At 38.5% G+C, this 24,716-nt stretch overlaps 1 protein-coding gene across 9 annotated transcripts in view; it reads left to right on the top strand.

The window, feature by feature from the left end:
• PDE1C (phosphodiesterase 1C) overlaps positions 1–24,716 on the top strand; it is a 306,050-nt gene that overhangs the window by 256,326 nt on the left and 25,008 nt on the right. For 8 of the 9 annotated variants that reach the window (XM_035316719.1, XM_035316723.1, XM_035316722.1 and 5 more), the window contains 6 exons: positions 537–657; positions 3,618–3,699; positions 10,983–11,103; positions 11,864–12,039; positions 16,624–16,920; positions 20,147–20,221. In XM_035316719.1, the coding sequence (XP_035172610.1) occupies positions 537–657; positions 3,618–3,699; positions 10,983–11,103; positions 11,864–12,039; positions 16,624–16,920; positions 20,147–20,221 (872 nt within the window). Of the gene's footprint in view, positions 1–536; positions 658–3,617; positions 3,700–10,982; positions 11,104–11,863; positions 12,040–16,623; positions 16,921–20,146; positions 20,222–20,473; positions 20,817–24,716 lie in introns of those variants that run through there. The other variant, XM_035316725.1, reaches the window with a different exon arrangement.

The raw sequence follows: 24,716 nt of genomic DNA, 5'->3' as shown, positions 1-24,716 counted from the left end.
CAAAATTTAGAGTTAAAATCTTAGACTACTCATCCCAAGAAAACATTATTTACTGGATTCTTGGGCTAGCCTCTGAGGTTATAGTTTTAAGAAATTGCCAGTCTTTTGCCTTCTATGGAACCAGACACAAAAATCACCTTCTGACCTCACAGTAGTTTTCTAACAATGAAACATTTACCAGTTACTGTGTAGAATCACCAGCGTCCCTGAGATCAGATCCTGTTTACTGCATAAAATGCAGCCCAGATGAAATGGGGAATGTAGTGATTGGCTCTTCAGGCCTGATTGTGGAGGCAAATAAGCCTAGAAAGGAGCTCTGAAAAACTGAGCAAAGTTTCTCTTTTCTATTCTTAATGTCTCTGTTCCAACAGGAATGATGTATGTTGGAGAAATTAGACAATCTTTCGTAGTTGTCAGGTTTTAGGAACACAGGTATCACTCTACTAACATGGCCACATTTTCCTGTTTAGGTGTGATTTTTGTCATCATTCTCCACTGCAAGTGCAATTAACTTGTTTGATCCTTTGGCTTTTCAGAATTGACAAGCCGAAAGCCTTATCACTGTTGTTGCATACAGCAGATATCAGTCATCCAGCCAAGGCCTGGGACCTCCATCACCGCTGGACCATGTCTCTGCTAGAGGAGTTCTTCAGACAGGTAAAGCTGGGGAATTTCCTCTGTATTTTGGTAGCACAGAGAGAGTATGTAGTGTTGGGCAAGGAAGTAGGAAAATTTGAACACAGATTTTTTCTTTCTCTGATTTCCTCAAGAACCTTTTAAATGATGTGAAGCTTTTTTGTCTGGCACCAGTAGCACTGCCTATTAAGATTCTTGGGAAGTTAGTGTCTGGTACACTGCCTACTGATAAAGACATTGTCTGCCTAGTAGAAATTCTAACCTGGGAAGCTAAACCAGGCTAATTAGCTGTAAAACCCTAGAAAACAGATTCAGGTAACTGTAGTTTATAGAGCTATACCTGTATTTTTGGGGTAAATGTGAAAAATGCATTCCTCTTTACATGAGGTGAATTGCTCTAGTTTATATCTCATAGTGGACCTCCCATTGACGGACCCACAAATCTAGACAAATCATTAAGCTCTATGTGATAGTTATAAGCTCCCCAAGTGGCTAAATGAAAGCATGTAAATAGCTGCCTTTAAAAAAAAAAAGAAGTAAAACTAAACAGAGTGCTTAGGAGTGTATGTGATACTTTCCCCCAGTATGAATTAGTAAACTAAGCAGAAAATTGGTTTATATCCCTCCAAAGTTCAATAACTTCATGTTTTATAGTAAATCTGAAAAAAAAAAGCCAATTTTTAAAAAGTTTTAACAAGTTTTTAAAACAGCATCTGCTTTTAAAGGCGTTGTGGGAATGCCTTCTTAATAAGGATATTGCAAAAATTTGCTTTGAAATGAATTCTTTAATTTGTTTTTCAAACCAAGAATGGGTTTACTAGGTGGAAGCAGGTAAATCATGCCTTCATCTGTCCCTGCATTGTCACACGGGAGACTCATGTAAGGAGGATGATCTTCACATACATTTTATGGAAGACTTTACCTCTGGGCATGTTTATTCTTTTATTCTATGTTTATTCTTCTATTTTAGCTCAAAAGGGTACTAAACTTGATAAAATACACCATTGCTGAGTGCCCTAAAGATTGGTAAGGGAATTAAGATTAGCTAGATGTAAGATCACAAAAAGCCCAAGTTTGGATCTGCTTTACAACAGTAATAAAAACAAAATTATTATTTTATGTTTTCACAGGGATAATTTACTTTCAGCCAACAAATCCTATGTTGGTTTTGAATGACAAATGTCTTAACATTTAGTTACAGCTTTATGTAAAACTTGCATTCTAGTTCCAAATTAAGACTCCCTTTTTAGGAAAACCCTTAAATTTACCATGAGGTGGAGACTTATATTGAAGTTATGTAGTAGTAGGTAAATAAATGCATCCCTACCTGACAGCAGAAGAGCAACACACGCTCTTCTCTGCATACAAGCTAAAAAGTGCCACTAGCTAGAAAGGACCATGGGACTAGGAAGTTGGGCTGGCTTCAGTTTAGATATTTATTTTCTTATGCTCTTTAAGTGCAGATTATTTCCCATCCTTTCTGTTCTGTGCTTTATGAGACACAAAGCCTCACTTAAATTGTGTCAGTGCAGTTCCCCAGCCCTATTGGTTTCCAAGTATTCTGTGATGTGACACAGGTCTTCCTACATGAACCAACTGCGCTGTAGATATGAATGCTGCTTCTGAATACCTATATATATATATATATATATATTCAGCAGCTATGGTGAGCATGTCTTAAAGGAAACATCTTGTGTGTTTTACTTATGTAATTTAGCCAGCCATGAGGGATCTGCCCAAAGAGCTTAGAAGTCAAGTATCTCTTTGAGCAGGCATGTAGGGGCTCCTTGCTAAATAGAATTAGGCAAGAGAATTAGGAGTAAGAGAAGACCTATGATTAGGTAAGAGCTGGCATTAAAAAAATATTTCCTGAGAGATATGGCAGACAAAGTAATGGAAGGTTACATTGAAATATATTTGTGTTTCATTTCTGTTTTACCCTGAGTTTTGAACATCGGATTCCTAACGTAAAGCAGAATTGTGCCACAACAGAAGAAAATTATTGTTTTACTCAAAACTCTAACAGAATTTATTCCTCCATTTCAAGTATGTTGAAACAACAAAGAAAATACATTTCTTATGCCTACAGAAGTTATTCTCTAATTTGTTTGCTGGGTATTTTAACTTCCAGTTGACATTAGTCAGAACACTGGCATGAATTTCAGCACAGTTAAAGTGAGCTGCTGATTTAAGGAATTAATTCTCTAGTATATTTAACAAGCTATTTAAATTTGAATGCTCACAGTGGATTACTGAAACTATGTCATCCTATGTGTCCTTTCAGCATAAAGCAATTTATAACAGAGTGACTGAACCAAGCTTTTTGAGAATATGCAGCTTGAATGACTGGAATAAATGGGGTTATAACACTTCATCTTCTGCATGATCTTGTGATGTTAGAAAAAGATTGTCAGTTTTGAGGGCTGGAAAGTATGTTTGGGCTTCTGCTCTTAAACACTTTCATAAAAGTTGACAATGTCAGTGTTTCCTTTGGACAAAGAAAGTAATCTGCATCTGGCCAGCTATGAGTGAAATCCTTATCTGAAAGACAAAAAAAAAGACATATAAACAAGAGCATATCCTGAAAGATCAGCTGGACACTGATGTTTTATCTTGAAAGGTTTGTTGGGTTCTCCGGAAGTGAGTCTTGCTGGGTTCTCCAGAGAGCTACAATGAGAAGTGTTTTTGTGCTTAAGCAGGTGTTTAATTGGTTCATGGAAGTACCAAACAGGCAGGGAAAGCTCTGAGGAAAGATTCAGTAGAATTAAGATTCTCAATTCACAAACTTCCCCTTGTACAGCTACTTTTCCAGCCAGACTCAATTGTCCACAAATAACTTGTGTTTAAGAAACACACACACATATACAAAACCCACTTCACTAGAGAAAGTAAAATGTGTGGATTTTACAGCAATGACCTGAGATATCAAATTTCAGTGTGTCTTCTCATGTTCTAATTTATTCTCAATTTTGTTTCTCCAGGGTGACAAAGAAGCAGAACTAGGGCTTCCTTTCTCTCCATTGTGTGACCGCAAGTCTACGATGGTTGCTCAGTCTCAAATAGGTATGTCCCTTTTGGTTCATTCTAAGAAGTGAAGCAAACAGCAAACCTTTTTCAACTCCATCCATTCAGAAGCAGATACCTTTTTACAGACTCACTGGTAGTACTTTCTCTACCTCTCACAGAGTCAGAGAATCACAGAATGGTTAAGATTGGAAAAGACCTCTGGAGGTCATCTGATCCAACCCTCCTGATCAAGCAAAGACACCTAGAGTGGGTTGCCCGCGACCATGTCCAGATGGCTTTTGAAGATCTCCAAACAGGGGGATTTTACAACCTCTCTGAGTAACCTGTGCCAGTGCTCCATCACCTGCACAATAGTGTTTCTTGATGTTCAGACAGAACGTCTTGTGTTCCTGTGTGTGCCCATTGCCTCTTGTCCTAGCATTGGGCACCACTGACAAGAACCTGGCTCCATCCTCTTTGCACCCTTCCTTCAGGTGTTTATAGGCATAGATAAAGTCTCCCTGAGCCTCCTCTTCTCCAGGCTGAACAGTCTCAACTGTCTCAGCCTCTCCTCATAGCAGGGGTGCTTCAGTCCCTTGATCATCTTGGTGGACCTCCCTTGCACTCTTTCCATTATGTCCAGGTCTCTCTTGTACTGGAGGCCCTATAACTGGACACGATACTCCAAGTGCAGCCTCACCAATGCTGATTAGAGGGAAAGGATCACCTCTGTTGACCTGCTGACAATACTTTGCCTAATGCAGCCAAGACTACCCTTAGCCTTCATAACAGCAAGGGCACGTTGCTGATCTGTGTTCAACCTGGTGTCCAGCAGGGATCTAGGTCCTTTTCTGCAAAGCTGCTTTCAAGTTGTGTGGCCCTCAGTGCATACTGGTACCTGGGGTTGTTCTTCCCCAGGTTCAGGACTTTGCACTTCTCCCTGTTGAACTTCATGACATTTTTGTCAGCCCACCTCTCCAGCCTGTCAAGCCCCCTCTGGATGGCTGCTTGGCCCTCTGGTGAGTCAGCCAGTCCCCCCTGTTTTGTGTCATCTGAGAATTCACTGAGGATTCACTCTACCCTACTGTCTCCTCCAATTATTGAGTGAAAAGTGGGAGGATATGGCAACAAGTCTGATATTTGGGGAGATGTCAAGAGGAGTTAAGTGAAGTAAATATGTTCAGCAGGCTGGGAGCATAAAAAGAAAAGTTTTCCAAAAGAAAAGGTGGATTTGTGGGTAGAGTGTTATATCCAGAAAGCAAGTGAAATAGAGAGGAGAAGAATGTGATCTAACCTTGACTGGAGAATAGAGTACCAAGCAGAACAAGAGAAATGTAATGCTGACCCTAAAAATGAGGGAACTGAGTCCAGAAGCAGGAAGAAAGCAAATGTATTCAATGAAAACAAACGAATAAAAATGTATGAAGTTTCTCAGTTGTCTCCTGAGCTGTAAAGAGCTGGCCAAAAAATAAAACAAAGATATTCCCAAACTTAGGAAAGTTCAGATGCACATCTGTGCCTCAGAGCTGTTTTTTTTGTTTAAAATTATTTCATTGTTCCTGTTAGGCAAGCCATTCTCTGAGGGGACCCCATCCCAGATTTTTCTGGCTCTAAAAGTTTAGGAGGCAGTTCAGCCAAGAATCTGAACCTGAAAAGCCCTGCACAGACTTAGCTTAGTTGCCAAACATGTAAGAGCGTACCCCTTCGTAACAGTAACCCAAAAAAGTGGGTCTAAGTGTACGGCACAATGCAACTGCTGAGGTAATTTGTGTTTTGCAATCAGCTCTGTGGAGGGAAGCAGCAGCAAACTTTGAGAGTTACAGTCTCAGTTAAAACCCATATTGAGGACTCCTGGTCAGACTACGCCTGCTGCTGTGCTATGGAAGATAATCCCTCTTTGTCTGGCTCATGTGGAGGAAAGGGCATGTAGAGACATCTCTTTCATACTGGTTCTAGCAGCTTTCAGGTATGTCCCTCACTCCTTACAGAGGAGAGGAGCTGTTCTACCCACGCAGCCCCTTACACATCCTGGTGTATGGTTGCAGTGTGCTTGGAATGCCATTTGCCTTGTTCTCTTTTTTTATGCTTCTTTGTCTGGAAGGCCAGGAGAGCCAAGAAACTTCTACACTGATGTACCTTGTGTCAAGGGGATCGAGTGCACCCTCAGTAAGTTTGCAGATGACACCAAGTTAGGTGCGTGTGTCTATCTGATCGAGGGTGGGAAGGCTCGACAGGAGGATCTGGATAGGCCTGACCAATGGGCCGAGGCCAACTGTATGAAGTTCAACAAGGCCAAGTGCCGGGTCCTGCACCTGGGGCACAACAACCCCAAGCAGCGCTACAGGCTGAAAGATGAGTGGTTAGAAAGCTGCCTGGCAGAGAAGGACCTGGGAGTAGTGGTTGATAGTTGGCTGAATATGAGCCAGCAGTGTGCTCAGGCGGCCAAGAAGGCCAACAGCATCCTGGCTTGCATAAGAAACAGCGTGGCCAGCAGGGCTAGGGAAGTGATTGTCCCCCTCTACTCGGCTCTGGTGAGGCTGCACCTCGAGTACTGTGTTCAGTTTTGGGCCCCTCGCTACGAGAAAGACATGGAGGTGCTTGATGAAGTCCAGAGAAGGGCTACAAAGCTGGTGAAGGGTCTGGGGAACAAGTCTTATGAGGAGTGGCTGAGGGAGCTGGGATTGTTCAGCCTGGAGAAGGGGAGGCTCAGGGGCAACCTTATCACTCTCTGCAGGTACCTTAAAGGAGGCTGTATCGAGGTGAGGACTGGTCTATTCTCCCACGTGCCAGGTGATAGGATGAGGGGGAATGGGCTAAAGTTGCACCAGGGGAGGTTTAGGTCAGATATTAGGAAGAGCTTCTTTACTGAAAGGGTTGTTAGACATTGGAATGGGCTGTCCAGGGAAGTGGTTGAGTCACCTTCCTTGGAGGTCTTTAAGAGACGCTTAGATGCAGAGCTTAGTGATATGAATTAGTGGAGGACTTGTTAGCATTAGGTCAGAGGTTGGACTAGATGATCTTGGAGGTCTCTTCCCACCTAGATGATTATGTGATTCTGTGATTCTGTGAAGCCACTGCAAAACTGAGGATGAAATAAACCATCACCAAGATAATTACACTTTATAAAAGATACACTCCATCAGTTTGTAAAGGCAGACATATATAGTTAAATACTGTCACTATACTGTTTGTGTGGTTTTGTAATCCATTGCCATTAATAGGCCACTGCCTATAAATCTTTCTTTCTAACATTGTAAAGTTTTAATTTCTCAGTCTGCTAAATATATAGGCATTATCTTTCTCTAACATCTCTTTTATTAAATCAAAAACTCTTACACTTTCTGCCTGTCTGCTGAGGTAAGGGTTTCAAAGTTGTAGGCTAGATTCTCAGAGAAATAATCTGTGCTTATTCATTTATTTATCTGATTAATAGCCTGAACAGATTGTTCTGTGGAATTATAGTTACTGCATTTCTTTGTAGAAGTTCCTCTTGAATTCCAAATCATGCCATTATCTGTAGCAAGCAGCCTTGAGTTTCTACAAATAAAAACAACCTGTCCTTTGTGAAATAAAATTGTGCTTTTGGTTCTGACAGGGGCAGATCCTAGAAATCCTGTTCTGGGGGCTTGGCTTCTTTGTAGTTGCTTGTTTGTTGCTCAATGGTCAGCGCAGATGCAACAAACAATGGGCAAGCATTTATATTAATGAAAGGACTTCACAAATGCAGACTGAAGGCTTTGCTGTATGCACTCTTTCCATGAAAGTGGAACAATTGAACAACCAAAATTTCCTCAAAACAAAGAATATCTCATTGTCTTGTTGTTTAGATTTGTAAAGAAACTGTTCAGTATTTAAACTCATAATTTAAAAAATGAACATAAAATAATGAACCTTGATTTAAAGCCTACTAATGATAATGACTGATTAATCATATTTTTTTCTTCTTCAATAAAATGGATGAATTTTATATTTCTGTACCCCAGTGAGGTACAGAAGTCAGGAGGTTTTCGTGTCCAGAAGTCAGGCTGCTGACCAAAGTAGGAGAGGCACAGAGACTGGAAACAAAACCAGGCCAAGACTTGTACTTCCACCAAGAATATTAGGAGTTAAAACTTCTATGTCTATTTCAGTCCATAGGAAGCTTGTTGATGGGAGATCAGTCTCTCTTGCAGCTAATAAATGTAGCAGCATCATTTTGTTTTTGTCCATTGATTAGAAATAAAGAAAATTACAGCTTCAGAAAACATTGAATAAAGGCTGATGAGTGAATGCTTCTAGTTTGTTTGTTTGTTTTGAGATGGGCTTTAGGAAAACTATTCTCTAGTCAGTGTTTGCCGTGGTGGCATTCTCAGGTGGATTGAATGAACTCTAGGTAGGTGCTTGGAATCACCTCCTCAGTGTGATGTGTTAATTGGTAAAATCATCCTAGTCACTGCGATACAGAAATATTTAGCACAGTCATTCTGTAGACAAAGAAAGAAGTTGATGAATAGGTCATTAGCATCAATAGGTTTTAAAACACAGGTTCATTGCTTGATTTTTTTATTTTTTATTTTTATTTAGCAAACTAAATCACACTGTTTAAAGTACGGTGTCTTCAGGTAAAAAGAGAGACTGGGGTGGTTGTGCTTGGGAATATGTTTTAAGTTACATTATTACTAATGAAGTCCCAAGTTTTTTTTCTATGATAGCAGACTGCTTCTCAGTTTTATTGTAATTCCCATTTAAAGATAACATAATTGAATAACTTATTCAGGCTACAGAAGAAAAAATACCACACACACTGTGCCTCAGTACAGAGATAATTATATTACTCGTGTTTCAGTGTTACCATAAAAAGTTATACTTCTTCAAGTTTGTTCACCTGTGCTCCCTTGTGCTGCCTCTGTCTGCATTTGTAAATGAGATGGAAGATTTCTCCCAGGGAAAGCTCATTTCTTAGATCTAACACTTAAAACTGGACTTTTTTTTTAATGCATGAGTGGCAAGTATCTCAGTAACTGGATCCCACCACCCCATTGCTGAAGTTAGTGACACAGTCATGCATGTGATATCAGAGATTTGCATGTCAGGGTTGTTAGTAGTGGTGATGAAGCAATTGGCAGTGGTATTACTTGCCAAGCAGAAGTGATAAGATATGATGGGTTGGATTTCTTTGGTCATTAAGAAGTAAAAAAAAAAAAAAAAAAAAAAAAAAAAAAAAAAAAAAAAAAGGGAGAATACAAGAGATGCATAGACAGGCAGACACACCCACATGTAAATAAAATTCTCAGTACCCTCAGGGTTCCTGTGGCACACTTAATACAGTTCTCAGTCAGTACAATTTCCAATGTTTATAAAAATTGCATGAAGTTTGCTAGGGTTATCTGGATTATGATCTAGTACACAGTTTCCTGTTGTGGCTTCATATTGCACACATTTCTGATTAACACCCAGGGAGGAAGGGAATTATTTTTCCATAAGTTTAAATAGATAAGACTGTCCCAGGGTCATGGAGGCACATGATTCAGATGTTCAGATAAGACCAAAAGTTTGGTATTGCACAACGTTTTCCCCCCAGTTTACAAAATACTGTGTAATATACAGAATATACAGAACTTGCAAGTAATGTTTTATTCAGGCTAGACATGAAAATACACTTAACTATCCATCATTATAGAAATATAGTAAAAATCACACAAGAGAAATGGAACTGGAAGGATGTTCAACTGCTTTGCACGCTATATGTGTCTCAAAGCATCTGTATATGCAGGTGCCTGGCCCATGAGGTCTCTTCTCATTTTACTGTTCTGTTATCACCCAGAATCACCAGTGCGTTCTGTAACACATCATGACCCAGTCAGAGAGATTTTAACTGTATGAATGTCTGATTAAGAGTTAATAATTACTAAATCTTTAAAAATGTAAATTGATAATCTTTTCCTAGAGGATCTACTACTTTATTTTAACTTCATGGAAAATTCTCAGCCAAACCCCACGTTGAATTGGAAGCAATCTCAAGACTGTATGGTAGCAATTTAGAGAAGTGTATTTGATAATGAAGTTGTAAAGTATCTGTGGATGGACTGAGAAATGTGTAGTTTGCATGACTTATAGTGGAATTCAGTATGAATTATGATGGAATGTGAACAACGTCAACCCTTATACCACTCTATATGAGTATCATTGGGAGATTCAAATAAATAAAGAATGTTATTAAAAATCAGTTCACCATAGGGTGGGGCTAAAGATTCTGAAATGTCTTACTCTTGTGGTTGTTTTGTATTGGCAAAATGGGGCAGAATTAAGATAATTTAGCAATGTAGTATCTGGTCCATAGACATCCATAGTAAGAGAGCAAAAATTGGTGCTTTAGTTCCCAGAGCTAACACAGAACTGGAAACCATGGCCTGAACGATTTTTCCTGCCATCATGAGCAACATTGCTGTGGTCATCTAGTGTAGAATAAAATAAAAATACTGCAGGTTCTCACACATCAGTAGCCTCTAAAAGCCCAATACTGTACTTCAGGTCCAGAAGGGAAAGAACTGAATCACCTTAGGAGATACTAAGGACATTGACTACCTATAGCACTAAGAAATTTTCAAAATGAAGTGTTAAGATGAACATAAGAAATAGCTCTTGCCCTAAGTAAGGATTTGTGAGAAGACCCCTCACTCTTCACATTTTATCTGCGCAACTTGGATTTTCTTTCTCTTGAGTTTGTGGCCACAGGGCCCTCTCATCTGCCCTTTCCAACATTCAGATCAGAGTTGTATCTGTCTCTGCCAAACTGTATATTGAAGGAGAAGTGATTTGGTCCTTTTTTTTTTTTTTCTTTACTTACGTCAAAAAATGGGTGGAATAAGAATCAGTAACAATATGCAGGGTGAGCACTGAGAAGAGAATATTCACAGCAACCTACTGATATGCAGGAAGGGAAGTGTGTATATAACTCCACACCAGCAGAGCTTAGCAGTATTATTCCTGTTATATAAATTTTCTGCTTTTAGAGATTTCATTTCTGAAACTGGGTTTTAACCAAATCCATTAAGAATATGGCTTAAATTTCACACTCCTCATATGAAAAAAAATCTGATGCATCTGTTTGTGTTCTGATTTGCAAGGTTCTTTCCAGTGTTTATGGAGGTACCTTTTATTGTGCACTATACCCAGGCTTCTGGGTCAAGGGTTGACATGTAACTCTGTTTTTGTCTTGTAGTATTTGCTGATCCCTCTTTCAATGAAGTATATTTTTTTTAATTCTGTCTTTTATGGTGAGGTTGTCTGTGAACACTGAAGCAGTGCCTCCACAGAAATCCTTCTTTCACCTGCTGGGCTGTGCTTACATTTCTGATCAGGTTTCATTGATTTCATCGTGGAGCCCACTTTTACTGTGCTAACTGACATGACTGAGAAGATTGTGACACCGCTCATTGATGAAGCTTCCCGCTCTGGCATGTCCGGGTTCAGGCGTTCCAGGTGAATAACCACGCATCCTCTCCCTTCAATCCACATCTGTTGCTCTTGCACTCAGCTACCCTGGTTTTCCCTTCGTACTGTATGTCAGCTGTGTGGATTAAAGTCTGTTGTCCACACTGCCAATAAATACCACAGCTCACCTTTTGATGTGACTGTGTTGCAGAGGAACCCCAGCCCAAGGCAGGGCAAAGAGGGGGGCTGGCATGAAATTAAGCCATGCCTATAAAGGCAGCAAACACAAACAGTTGTAGTCACTTGTAGATAGGGTAAACTTTAGTGCTTTCTCAGTCACAAATATCAAAGAGAAGGTAGAGAATGTCGCTGTGAGGCACTCATTTCTACATGTCTAGAAGTATAGGAGTGTTTGAAATACAAAAGAGAACTGGGAAGTATCTGCACACGTGACTGACAGTATTTAGGGTTAGTGAATATTTAGGGAGTGCACAGGAGCACAACAAAAATAATCTAGGTAACACTTTGAGTGATTCTTTTTCTAAGGGATTGTGGATACCAAAAAATAATAATAGAAAAACTGCCCTTTATGTCTAATACTGGCTCAGATTGTGCTGTTTGCTTTAACATTGATTGCTTGGGGATGGGAAGGAGGGGACTGTGAGAGAGAACCTATTAAAGCTTATCTTTATTTTTTTTCTGTTTGACTCTGTGAAGTTATCTAGACTTACAGTAATGATTTCTTCTTAGCTGTATTTGGGTGTATAAGCTACTGATTTCTGCTGTGTTTTGTGATGTTGTGTCCCAGTCTGAATAGTATTAGTCCCTCTGATGTTAAAAGATCAAGTGTCAAGAGCACTGGGTCAGAAGGAAGTGCCTCACTCAACTGCTCCATACTCACTGTGGACTTCAAATGTTTTAAAGCCACCTGGACCGAGGTGGTGCAGCAGAACCGGGAGAAATGGAAAGCGCAAGCCACCAAAGGTAACAGCCAGACTTCTTAGTGAAAAAAAAAAATCTTTTGACCTATTCTTCTTCAAGCTCTTCTTAAATCAAATTATTCTCCAAGTAAGCACTGTTAGTTTGAAAGAATCTGCTTCCCAGGGTCAACAACCTACAGTGAATTCAGAAAGATAGGGACTCATCTGTGCCTTATATGGTTTTGTGTGATGCAAGTGTATATAATGAAGAGTATTTGGACAATGGGAGGAAAAAGAAGAAACTGTAAGGGAGGTCCCCTAAAGTCATGAGTCAGACTCAGAGTGAGTGCAAAAATAGCTGTAAAAGCATTTTTAGAGATAGGTTATCAATCTTTCACTGTTAAGTTTGAAAGAAGTATGAACAATACTTCAGGAGAAAAGGCCAACATATTCTGGATTCACGTCTGGCTTCATATTTGCAGCCATAACTTGAATGAAGAATTAGGAAGTATGCTGCATATGCTCATGATGTCATGAATCTGTGCAGAACTGCAGATATTTCAGAAGAATATGAGAGCTCTGTTGGCTGCAATCTGACCAGGAGTCAATATCATTATTCTATGTGGAGGGAAGACGAAAAAGAAAAAAAAAAAAAAAAAAAAAAATTTAAGCTTTAGAACAAAAGAAAGCAGAATATGTTGCTGATTTTTTTTTTCTTTATGAAATTCTTCATGATACAATGTCCACTCTGAGCTGAATGCTTGTTACTAAACTTGTTATTTAATTAAAGTGTTGTATTTCATGTAAATGGAAGGAGTTTGATTTTAATGTTTTATGTGGCTCTGTCTTTAGAGCTGATGGAAAATTTGGCTTAGTTGTTTCATCTGCCAGAGCAGAATGCTCCTCTCCATTCAAAAGGCTTGTCTAAAGGTGCAGGAAAGCATGTATTCAAATTAATTTTTCGTGGGTGACTAAAACTTACCATTCAGGAAAAGCCTTTCTAGACATTCTGTGAAAATAAAAACAAAAGCATAATTCAAAATCTCCTTATTTGTTATTTTTTGAATACTTTTTAGGTTTTTAATTGATATATACTATTTTACCTTTCTTTTTGGACAAAACAAATTAAAGCTAATCAAACAAGCAAAGCATTTAGTACAGTCACGGTATCAAAGTATGAGTGTTGAGTGAATTATGCTGATAGAGTTAACTATTTTTAAGTATTTCACTTCAACATAAGCTGTACATATTTGCTTATCTACATAGGATCTACTAGATAAAAATCCTACATGCAAATGAGACCTATGGGGAAATAAATAAATGAAACAAATATAGAGAGTAGATCATAATAGATTTTGGATATTAAACTTTAAAATGTGCTTTGTACCCACTTGCAGCGACTGCTTTGCATAAAGATTTTTTTCTAAATGTGTACATGGAAATGTCAAGGTATGATTCAAGCGGATGTGCACACATTACTTAACTAATGCTACTACTGATAATATGCCTTAATGCAGTATTTCATATTCTTTATTTACAGATTACCTTGCCAATAGGTGTTTGATTATTAATACTTTAGCTGGAGAGGAAAAATGTTTTATTTTTAAGTACCTAATAAGAAATAATCCTTCTAGCAGATCCTGAAGATAGAGTCTATGAAACAATTAGTTCACTTCAAAGTGGATTACAAACCAGTCTGCATTAGACATGGGGGACCCTTAAGTAAGGCATTTTATCTTTACCTTTCTGACAGCCCTTAGCCCTGACTTGTTTATTTACTTTTTTTGCTAATCTTCATCACCAATAGCTCTGATCAGAGGCCCAGTTTATGGGTTGAAGGACAGGCGATTCAGGATCATAGAATCATAGAACCATAGAATATTCCGAGTTGGAAGGAACCCATAAGGATCATCAAGTCCAACTCCTTGCACTGCACAGGTCTACCCAAAAGTTTAGACCATGTGACTTAGTGCACAGTCCAAATGTTTCTTAAATTCATACAGGCTTGGTGCAGTGACAGAAAGCATTGTCAGCTTCTTTTTATCTGAATTCATAGGCATTCAGATAATTTTTGTGTTTTTGGGTGCATTTAACAATACAGGCATGCCTAATTTTTTTTTATCCTGAAAGATATACATAAACATAAGTCTCAGCATGCCTTTGGATGGTCTGTGGACTAAGAAACTCTTCTTGGACTCCAGAGCCCTTGCATCAACACCTTTGCTCACCTGCTGTCTTGCTCCTGACTTGCAGCAAGTCCCTGAGCTCTCCTCCATCTGCCTTGCCTATCTTAGCCATATGCAGCAGGGTCTTCCACACACTAGGACTTTAAACTGCCAACCCCTGTCAAACCGAAGTCTAACAATGTATCAAGATGCTCTGCCAATATAAAAATAAGAATTATTAATAGCAGGCAGATAAAGCATTTAACTGTTGATTGACAGAAAATAGCAACTCGGGATCAGGTGGGAAGGAAAAAATATCATCATCATCATCATTATTATTGCTGTTGCTATTATTATTATTATTATATAATGTGTATAATACTGTATTCCCTTTGGTAATGGCATTGTCTCTAGATGTATCAGTGAGCTATTTTATCCCAAGTGTGGTATTTATAGAAAATATCTTGGACTGTGTGGGCAAAGTAAGTAGGTTTATTACTGAGCTCTTTTGCTTAAAGAATCTTCACTAAATAGATACAAATTAAAACCTGGAATAAACAAAGACCCTGATGTGCAAAGCACCATGTGGATAAAGTATTTTCTGACACTAATTTTGACAAGAGGCACTCATCCAACAGTTCTTTAGCAAGCCCCAGCCTCCTGAGCTGAATCTCTCTCTTGTGGTTCACGTGCAAAATGCAGATTTTTTTTTCAGATCCTCAGATGAGAGAGAGCCTTGTAAATACCATGAGACTCCAGGGAAAATATCAACATACATAGCTGGGCTATCTATGGAAGCTACTATAGATTTCAGGAATGATTAATAAAGTGAGGGAGGCTCATATCTGATTTAATTATATTTTCATGTGAGCCATAATTTATTCATTTAGAAATTAATTAACTTTAGCTGCTGGCAAGGAAATACAGATTGGCATTTCTTATAAAGATGGCTTTCCCCCTTTCTCTTTTGTATGCCTTGGTACGTTTTTCTCAAAACTGGTTCTGATTCACTTATCGGAAGAATTTGAGAAGACACTTGCAAATTCTTTTGTAATTTTTCCTTTGTATCTAAGACACTGCTCCTGTAAGGACCAAAACATCTTCCCTATAGGTGTCAAGAATGCTTCCATTGAACTGATGTAGACTTTACTCATTGATTTGCAGGATCTGCTTGTCTGCTCATCAACTTACACAATCTCTCAGAAACCAGGAGATACATCTATCTGTGATTCCTATCACAAATAGAGTGCAATTGGTTGTCCATGATGGGTTGATTGGTGGGCTGGGCTATTGCAGACCCTGAAATCCTGAATGCAGGCAATATGAGATATACTGAGCTGTATAGTCCAATCACATCTGAATGCTTAGACTCACTACAGAAACATATTTGTTCTGAAGCTGAATAAGACTCCAAACTGAGTGTGTGCTAAGCTACGCAGTTGCATTTGCAGATTAATTCTTTAGTGATTGTGGGAAAATGGAGAAAATTGTGGAGTGTCTGCCCCAGAGGCTGTGCACTCCCAGCCATGTTTATTAGCTTGAGCATTGTGCTGAGGGTCTGTGGCTGCATCCCACTTTCCAGTGCAACACAGGAAGCCACACAAAGTTTATGGCTTGCAGTTGAGTCTGTGCAGGTCTGCTGTACCCGACCTGGGCAAGAAATGTAGTGGTCTCACCACACAGAGCCAAAGTAATTTGTAACCTCTGTTATAAGCATTTCCTGTTGCACCAGGGCCCAAGATCTGGATATGAACAAGAACAGTAGCTTGAATGGGAGAAATTGGCTTTTTTTTTTTTTTTTTTTTTTTTTTCTGAATGACAGTACTTTGACATGCTGCTGTTGTTTAACACTTGCTTTTTGCATATTTCTGTTTAACTGCAAGACTTTTAGGGATAGAAGAGCAGGTACTGGTAGCAATATATTAGTTTGCTAAGAAAGTTCAGAGATGGAAAGAAATGGTAACAGTAAGCAGAAACTAAGAGCTTAGGAAGCTGGAAGTGGAAGCAACCTGGGACAAGCAGGAAAAAAAGTGGATTTTTGAAGAACTGAGACTTTTTAAGAGCTTAGATTTACATGGTACAACATGAGATAAAGTAAAAGTGGTTTGACTAATTCATGTGTGTTAGGAATGGAGGTAACCTTGGTGCCCCTAAAGCCTTACATAGCTGATAGATCTTTTAAATTTGTCTTTCAAAATTTCTGAGGAACTGCATTGTCAAAGGGGAACCTTATATGCTAAAAAAAATGGACATGCACATGAGATACAGTTAGGTCAACATGGGATATTTTTTTCAGAGTACTTTCTTAAATATTCTCCTATGCTCTTTTTCCCTTGTCAAGTCAATTCCTATACTTATCTAAGTAAAGCTTGTTTGCATGTAAAAAGCTGAAGTAGATTTAGATGTGTGAGTTGTATCCTTCTTGTCAAATTGACTGATAATCGTGATTTCTCATTTTGTTTCTCTCTTTGCTGAGGGTGCAGAAGAAAAAGCTAAGAAAGAAGCAGAGGAAAGTGTTCATCTGAGAACAGATGAAAAGAAAACAGATGAAGAGGATGAAAAGCCAGCTGAAGATGTGACAGCAGCAAAGACAGAGAACAGCAAAGAAACAAATCCTGGGGAAAACAAAAATGCAGATTCCAATGAGAGTCATGTAAATGTGACTCAGCAAATTGGGAAGAACAAACAAGAAGTCTCTCAAGGAAAAAATGCACCTAAGACAGATAAGGGGGTGGACTCTCATCAGACAGTGAGCGAAGAGAAGCAGCATGTCCAGAATGGTGAGTTCTCTCCTTCCACTGAAAGGTGAATCTAGCCCTAAAACCAGTATCACACCTCAGAGATGGGGGCAACTGGTGTCCTGAAAAAGGATGTTCCTGGACCAGGGGCCTTTTTCTAGAAGTTGGCTTAGGTACCTCCATACGGGAATGGGAAACTGTAAATTAACTCCCAAGTAGTATTCTTCCATAAAATATGGGGTTTGTCATACCTGTTTGTGTGCTTTTGGCAGAAAGGGCAACATTTTCTCAAGGAAATGAAACAGCTTGTTTTGATACACACTTAAAAGCTGAAACAAATTGTCATGGTTCAAAGAACAGCTTCACTACTTGGTTAACTGAAAGAGGAGATGGAAAAGTTATAAATGCTTTTAAAGGCCTATTTAAGTTATCTTTTAACTGATTCTCAGGTGTAAATATGTTTTGGGACAGAAGATCATTCCCCCCATCGCCTATTTTTAAGTGCTATTTTATTTATGTCTCCCTTACTCTATTAGGGCAAACATGAAACTTTGAGATTTATTGTCAGAAAACTGACACCCAGTTAAAATAAAAATCACATTTTATACCCAAAGAAAGTTTGAAAAAAGTGAAAATTGCATACCACATTAAAAGAAATGATTAGACCCATGAGAACAGATCAGTTGTCTCTGGGCCATTTCATTGTTCTCTCCCCAACTCCTGCTCCCTTAAGCCTTTAGCAAAAGATGGCAGCATATGTGTCCTCTCACCAGTATGGTAGTGTCAGCCAGTCCCAAAACAGCAACACGTTCAGACTCAGAAGCATTCTCTTAGAAAAATAAGCTGTCATACTCTGTTACGTATGGGGATTTTTCTTCAGACAGTGTTATGCAAGTGATCAGGAATGGGCTGCCCAAGGAGACAAAAAGGTTGGGACATATGAAATCCCCTTTAGGTTGCAACAGGTTTTGCTTCTGAAATCCTTTGTTTTAGACACTTCTAACAATACAGGGACTAAGTGTGCTCTAGTGATTTTGACAGTACCTATTTCTGCAATGTCTCTCTGCTGCAGGTGTCAAAAATGCTTTGAAAGGAATTATAATGATTTGTGAAAATTAGTGTCTTCCTCAGGAAAAGAAATTCTGCTCCTTAATTTATGGGAGAAGGCCTTTATGAGGTACAATCACTGCAGAGACTTTGGAGACTGATGAAATCTATCATTCACATCTCTAGGTTCACCACAGCTTCCTTTATTCTACACCTATATGTTAATATCTCATTGTAAAGTATTCACCTTATTATTTCTCTGCCTTTGTAATCCCTTTCAGAACGATCATTATGATCATTGTTTTGCTCTGCTGCTGGCAATATGGCAGGGTAGATATTACAAAATTCAGAAGTCCCATATTCATAATAAGATATTCAATGAAAGTTCAGAAATTGTGTCATCAGAGGAGTTTGAACTCTCTCTCCATCACTCACTGCCCTTGTGCTTTCTCAGAGACATCAAACTGGGAAAAAATATACGTGTGTGTGTTCATCATCATTGCCTACACACACTTAGGGTCAAGCAACTTCTATAGGCAATGGTTAAAGAAAGCATTATTAGTTTATCATTACCATCTGCCGTATGACGGTGGAGGGAATGCGAGAGACTTCTGTGTTTTGCTAGGTATGTTTTCATTTCATTTCCTGAAGACAATGTCCTTCTTTTAGAGGCCACCTTTTTCAAGCAGAAACCTCAAACCTACTTGGAGCTGTTCATACATCTCTGTTCAGATTAAACTTTCCAAAGGAGCCTGAGTCAGTGTCAGTATGATTAGCTAAGGAGTTGCTGTCTGTCCTGTCTTGCTTACATTTTTCTCTCTCACACACAGTGAGCTTAATAAGAAAAGCATGAAAGTTTTGGCTCTAAATGAGAACTGAACAGGACATGTATTTTCCATCTTGTTAAATATTTTAAGATTTCAAAACCATTCTCCTGTTATACTATGATAAAACTTAATTGGACAGTTATCAATTCTCTGTCATACAAGAATAACAATTATTCCAGTGGTTAGGGAACAATGTAGAAAAGGGAAACCTTGCTTCTCTACAATTTCTGGTTTTGGGGCTATTCCAAAAGTAAATAGTCATTGGCCATAACTGTTTAGAAACCAGATTGGGTCCTTTATAACATATCAATACCTATAATCTTGATCCAAAGTCCATGAAGTAGTTATAATAACAAAATAGTAATACAGTTGGAATAAGCATCACTTTAATACAGCTATGCAATGTACAAATCAAATTTATAAAATTCTGAGGTGAGAATCATTACAGCTTTTTCATGTTGAGGTGTGGGTCACAAATTTACTGCTATTCCTTTCTGAGGGGAAGGACAGGATGCCTGCTCCCATTTGTGCAGGCCATTCCTTCTCTGGACATCTGAAGGAAGGAGACCTTCTTTGAAGCTGTTTAGACACAACAGCTAAATGAGTCCTGCTCTACTAGATCTGTCCCTTTAAGTTATTTTTTATTTGCTCCTGCATTTGGAAGCAAAACTTTCTCATTCAGTGAGGGAATGGTCTGGGAAGGTCTGATGTGCTCTGCTGTATGACTAATAGAGAATATAAAATGATAAGGACTCTGATTAACCTTCCTGGCTTCATAGAATATACCCCAGCTCCAGCTGCCATTTTCACTCTGCATCAACAGTTGCAACACCAAAGACCTTGCTTTACTGGTTTGCTACAGACTCTAAAACCAGTGATCAATGCTAGGATGTTCATCTGTTCCCTGTTATCAGCATAAAAGGACCAACCTAAATGAGTCAGTGGAAAAAGAAAACTGGTAAGAGAAAGTGTGACAAAATTATGTAGGACTGTTTGGGATATCTGAGGTGATTCTTTAATCATCTTTAATCATCTATGATAAAGTCTCACAGGGTTTTACTCAGTCTTTTAAAAGCACGTTTTTTTCAGATTCCTGATTTTGAAGTGAAGGTGGTGGTCATGTTTTTAATGGCCTACATGCAGCCAGAGGAAGTATGAGTTGGAATGTGCAATGTTAGAATAAATTTAAAAGGAGATTGTGAAGCTTGATTTTCAGTAGGGGTCGGAAAAACTTTGCCTGGTGCATTATTCTATGATAATATGTTAATCATAGTTCATTGTGATACTTCTAAGGAACATCTCTTTTTGATGTTGCAATTTGTTTGGGTTACAGACATTAATACACTATGGTCTGCGTTATAATGCTTATAGTATTTATTATTGCTTCTTTCTAGGTGAATTAAAGGAAGACAGCAAATCAGACAAAAAAGATCAGTCTAATGTGGGAAATGAAACAAATAAAACAGATGGTAAGGACTTAAAATTTCATTACATTTTGTCACCCATTTCTATATGCATTCTCTTGTTTTATAAACATCTATAGTTGTTTCTAAAACCAAAAAATTGTGTGGTAACCAGGAACAGATTTAACCGAAACAGCCATTAGAGCTGACAGAAACCTTTGGGGCATTCTTGGCTAAAAATTGTTTCTTTCACATGCCTAGCACCACTTAGTTGTTCTGTTAGTAAACCATGTTCCTTATCAATCAATTTCTGTGCAGTGCCTTCAAGAAAAATCCTGGATTACTGGCGTTGCTCAATAGGAAACAAGGATTTGTGAGGTTCTATCTTTCTGAGTTTCTTTGGGCCAAATTCTGCTCTCACTGAAGACAGGCTGCATGGGGGCTGCAAAACACAAACCTAAGAAAAACCCTGCACAAAATGTCTCTGCTTTTTATGATTACATGTTACATTACACCAATACAATCACAGAGCTTTCTTGACTTAATTGTCTGAGGGAGAATTTGCCAAGTGCTGTTGAACCACATTTATGGGAAACAAGCAGGAATAAGCATAGAGGCCATATTAAGGATGCTATAGGACAGGAATACTGATAAAGCACTGTTGAACTGAAGCAATCCAAGCTGTAGGACAGTTTCTTGGGCATCTGGAAATAATTTCACATAGCCCTAAGCCTATTGTAAAGGTCCATAGATCATCTTGTAGCCTCAGCAAAGGAGAAGAACAGCTATGGCATGTCTCCTCTTTTGCACCTCCTCAGCTGTGCACCACAGGGCTATGAGGTAATATCTGACCCCTTATTGCTCCTGAAGTGATTGCTTAAGTATTGGATAGCAAAATAAATGGAAACAAATGTTAGAACTAAGATTTCCTTTCTATATGTGTCACTTAAATCAACTGAAATACAGCTATCTCTAAACATAAATAGTTCAGTACTTTATTTTGTTGGTCGAGAAAGATAACTTCATTGTAAGCACTGCAATTTAGAATGATGCTGTGTTTAGAATCATAGAATCATTCAGTTTGCTAAAGACCTCTAAGATCATGTAGTAAAACCTCTAACCTAGTGCTAAAATCCACCACTAAACTATGCTATTAAGTTCTAAACCTACATATTTCTTGAAGACTTCCAGGGATGGTGACTCAGCCACTTCCCTGGGCAGCCTATTCCAATGCTGCACAACTCTTTCAGTAAAGAAATTTCTCCTAATATCCAACCTAAACCTCCCCTGGCATAACTGGTGGCCATTTCCTCTCATCTTATCACTTGGGATATAAGTCGCAAATCCCTTGCTAGTCTTTGCGTGCTGCTAGTCTTTGTGTGCTGTTGCGTGCTGTTTTATGTCTGTTTGTTCTCTTATAAGGACATTTTCTTCTCATCTCCTTAAGGAAAGAACAATGCAATGGGACCAGTTGATTACGTTGAGTAAGCAACTGTAACCAAGCAAAGATAATTTTTAGACTGAATGTTTTAAGTTTACTTATATTGTTTCCTTGTAAGAAATTACTTAATAACCTTTTCCTCTAGCAAAATGACAAATAAGAAGAAAATGTGATAACTCAATAAAAAAATGTAGAACAATTCATCCAGAAGTACGTATTAATTTCAGACACATAAATATGTTTTTGTTGTTCTGTTTTGTTTTTACAGAGCTCCCTTAGCAGCAATTGTTTAAGAAAACTCAATTATATTGTTAGAAAGTCATATTATTTACATACTTTAAATAAGAGTCTGTCAGGAAGCCCGTCTTGAACAAGTACCTTTCACAATTCTTTCTTCAGGGATGCAGAAATTAAGAGGTCTCCAGGAGTTCATGAATATGTGCACTACCTGATGTAACTATAATGGCCCCAGAAGGACCAGTGGGTAGAATGGCACCCCATTGCAGTGGGTGATGGCAGAGCAGAGGCTGTGCTAGAAGACTGCAGCCCCAGCAGGATGAGTAACATGCAGAAAGCTTGGAGCTTCTCTATGCAGGTGCAGGAGTATCAGCCTAGCCAGGAAAGTAGGTGTGGGAATCCCTAATTTTAAAGGTCAAGTTAGCTTTGAAGGCTTGCATTCAGGCTCTTGGAAAGATTAGGGGCATCTATCTAGTCAGGCTGGAAGACAAAGAGGTGAGTTTCATGCTGACTTCAAGAGTGAGGCTGTGAATTTGTTTACTTCCAATTTGCTAATCTTTGTGTGCTGTTAGGTATTTAATGACTGTTTTTCTTCCATAAGGAAATGTTCTGCTTAACCCCCTAGAGAAAAGGCCAGTGCAGTGGGACCAGTTGATTACCATGAATAAGCAACTGTAACCAAGCAAAGACAATTTGTAGGCTGAATATTATTAAGTCAGAACCTGTAGAGAGAGATTATAACTAATGAACTCATTGAAAAAAATAAGCGGGAAAATTGTGAATGATGTGCCTTAAAGAGGAAAGAGTTAGGGTGGCACTTCTGTTTTGACAAATACTGTAAAAGTTCTTCTGTCCATTGCTCTCTCCAGAGCAAATCTCCTTACCAGTCATGTGATGAGGGATGTGGAGAAAGGAACATTATCTATAGATAATATATAACTGTTTGCAGACTACTGAAATGTTTACCTAAACATGTGCTTTCTCACAAGCTGGTACATGGTCTTTCATGTGTTAGAAAAAAAAAAAAAAAAAAAAAAAGAAAGGGGGGAGAGGGGAGTTAGAAAGATAGAGGTTACAACTATAATTCCCCCACTACATGTAGACTGCATGTCAGAGAAATTCAGCCTGGACTTTTGCAGCATCAAGCCTGATACTTGGGTATAACAGCCTCTGAGTGTGTGGCTGAGGGATATTTAGTTCAAACAGGTGCCTATTTGTGTAGATTTATCACATCCTACTTCTTCCTTGTCTCTGCCACCCATTAGCATCAGCTAGAGGCTTGCATCCAGCTTTGGTCAGTCAGCCACTCTGTCCTGCTGTGCACCTTCATCGAGGGGAGACAGTTACAGAGTGCATAAATCTTCACAGGATCTGTGCCCAATTTACTTTTTGAGCATATACAACATTTTATTTTAATATGTTGTAATTGGAATACAGACATGCTAAAACATTTGTAGCATATTCATCCTTCTACATGGTGAACAAAGAGGCCAAGGAAACATGAATAAACATCCCATGTGGACACAAAAACACTGAAGTGGCATGCCTACACTGAAGTAACAGGTGCAGTGTATTTGAGTTACCGTTAAGCTACCCACAAACAGATAAGTATACATGCCTTCAGAAACAGTGATCAGGCTCTCTGAGACACCACAAATCTATGTATGCATCTTGACAGAGCTTCACATGACTGAGTCTATCAGTACCCCAGCCAATTACTTTGAAGCTAGCTTGAGGATGGCTGTGTAAATTGTGATCGTGCCTTAGACTGCAGTATAAACTTCAAAATCCCGTGCAAGTTTCTCAAACGTAGGCTAGTGTCCTCTAATCCACTTGTTACTGGCATTTTTCTCCAGGACATACTGCTTGTTATTCAGTACTGACCTTACCTTCAGTTCCAATAAAAGAGATACGGGGCTTCCATTTCCATATAAAGACACAGTCCTGTCAGAGACATCATCAGCATGGGTCATCAGCATCAACATCATTATCAAATGTTTCCCATGGGACAGAACATTTTAAAACCATTTTGGAAAACCTAATTTTCCTATGTGAAATTGTTGCTTTTCATCACTTTGAATGGAAAATTTGAAACAGTTGCATGTAGTTGTTTTTCTCTACATTCACAAACTTTATTTCTGCATTTTTTTCTACTTACAAAACTTACAATAAAAGAAGAAATTATTTACCTTCTTTTTCACTTTCATGGGTTATCTTTACCCTCATTTTTTTTCTCCTAATGGGAAAAGATTTAGTATTAATACAAAGTTTTCAGTGCAACTCTTTGTTCTAGGCACCAGTTCAATACATTTTATTCTGTTATTCTTTCTCAGCTAGGAGTTACAGAAAATTAGAAGGTTCATTTTTTTGGTGGTTGTCCTGGGAAGTTATTCTAGTGGTAACAAGCAAATTTGCAGGTTGCAGCACAGCAATATATGGGATATTTTTACTCATCTCTTGTAGTGTTGGTATGTACACAGAAAGCCTAACATGCACTAGGTATGTGTGACGAGCAATGCTCCCACCTCGTGGTTAGATCATAACCCTGCATTTCAATAACACATTCCTCTCTACAGTGCAACAGCAAATAATATAATACAATATAATACAATATGATATATAATACAATATAATATAAGCAATATGATATAATAAATATAATATCATTTATAATATAAATCCTTTTGAATGTACAGTCTCTATGAAGAGTACATAACAGGCTTACCAGAAATCTAGCCCTTAGCTTCTTTCAATTTTATTAAAATATGCTGTTGCTTAACAGCAGTAAAAAGCCTTTCCTAAGGTTCAGTACATTGCCCATGCCAACCCATAGAGTTGCCTTTTGGTCTTAATTTTGCATAAATATGCGTATGTTTTTGCAAG

This window comes from Oxyura jamaicensis, chromosome 2, assembly GCF_011077185.1.
Source record: "Oxyura jamaicensis isolate SHBP4307 breed ruddy duck chromosome 2, BPBGC_Ojam_1.0, whole genome shotgun sequence".
Classification (NCBI taxonomy): Eukaryota; Metazoa; Chordata; class Aves; order Anseriformes; family Anatidae; genus Oxyura; species Oxyura jamaicensis.
The sequence above is the reverse complement of the archived record's forward strand: the minus strand, read 5'-3'. Positions and strand labels throughout refer to the sequence as shown.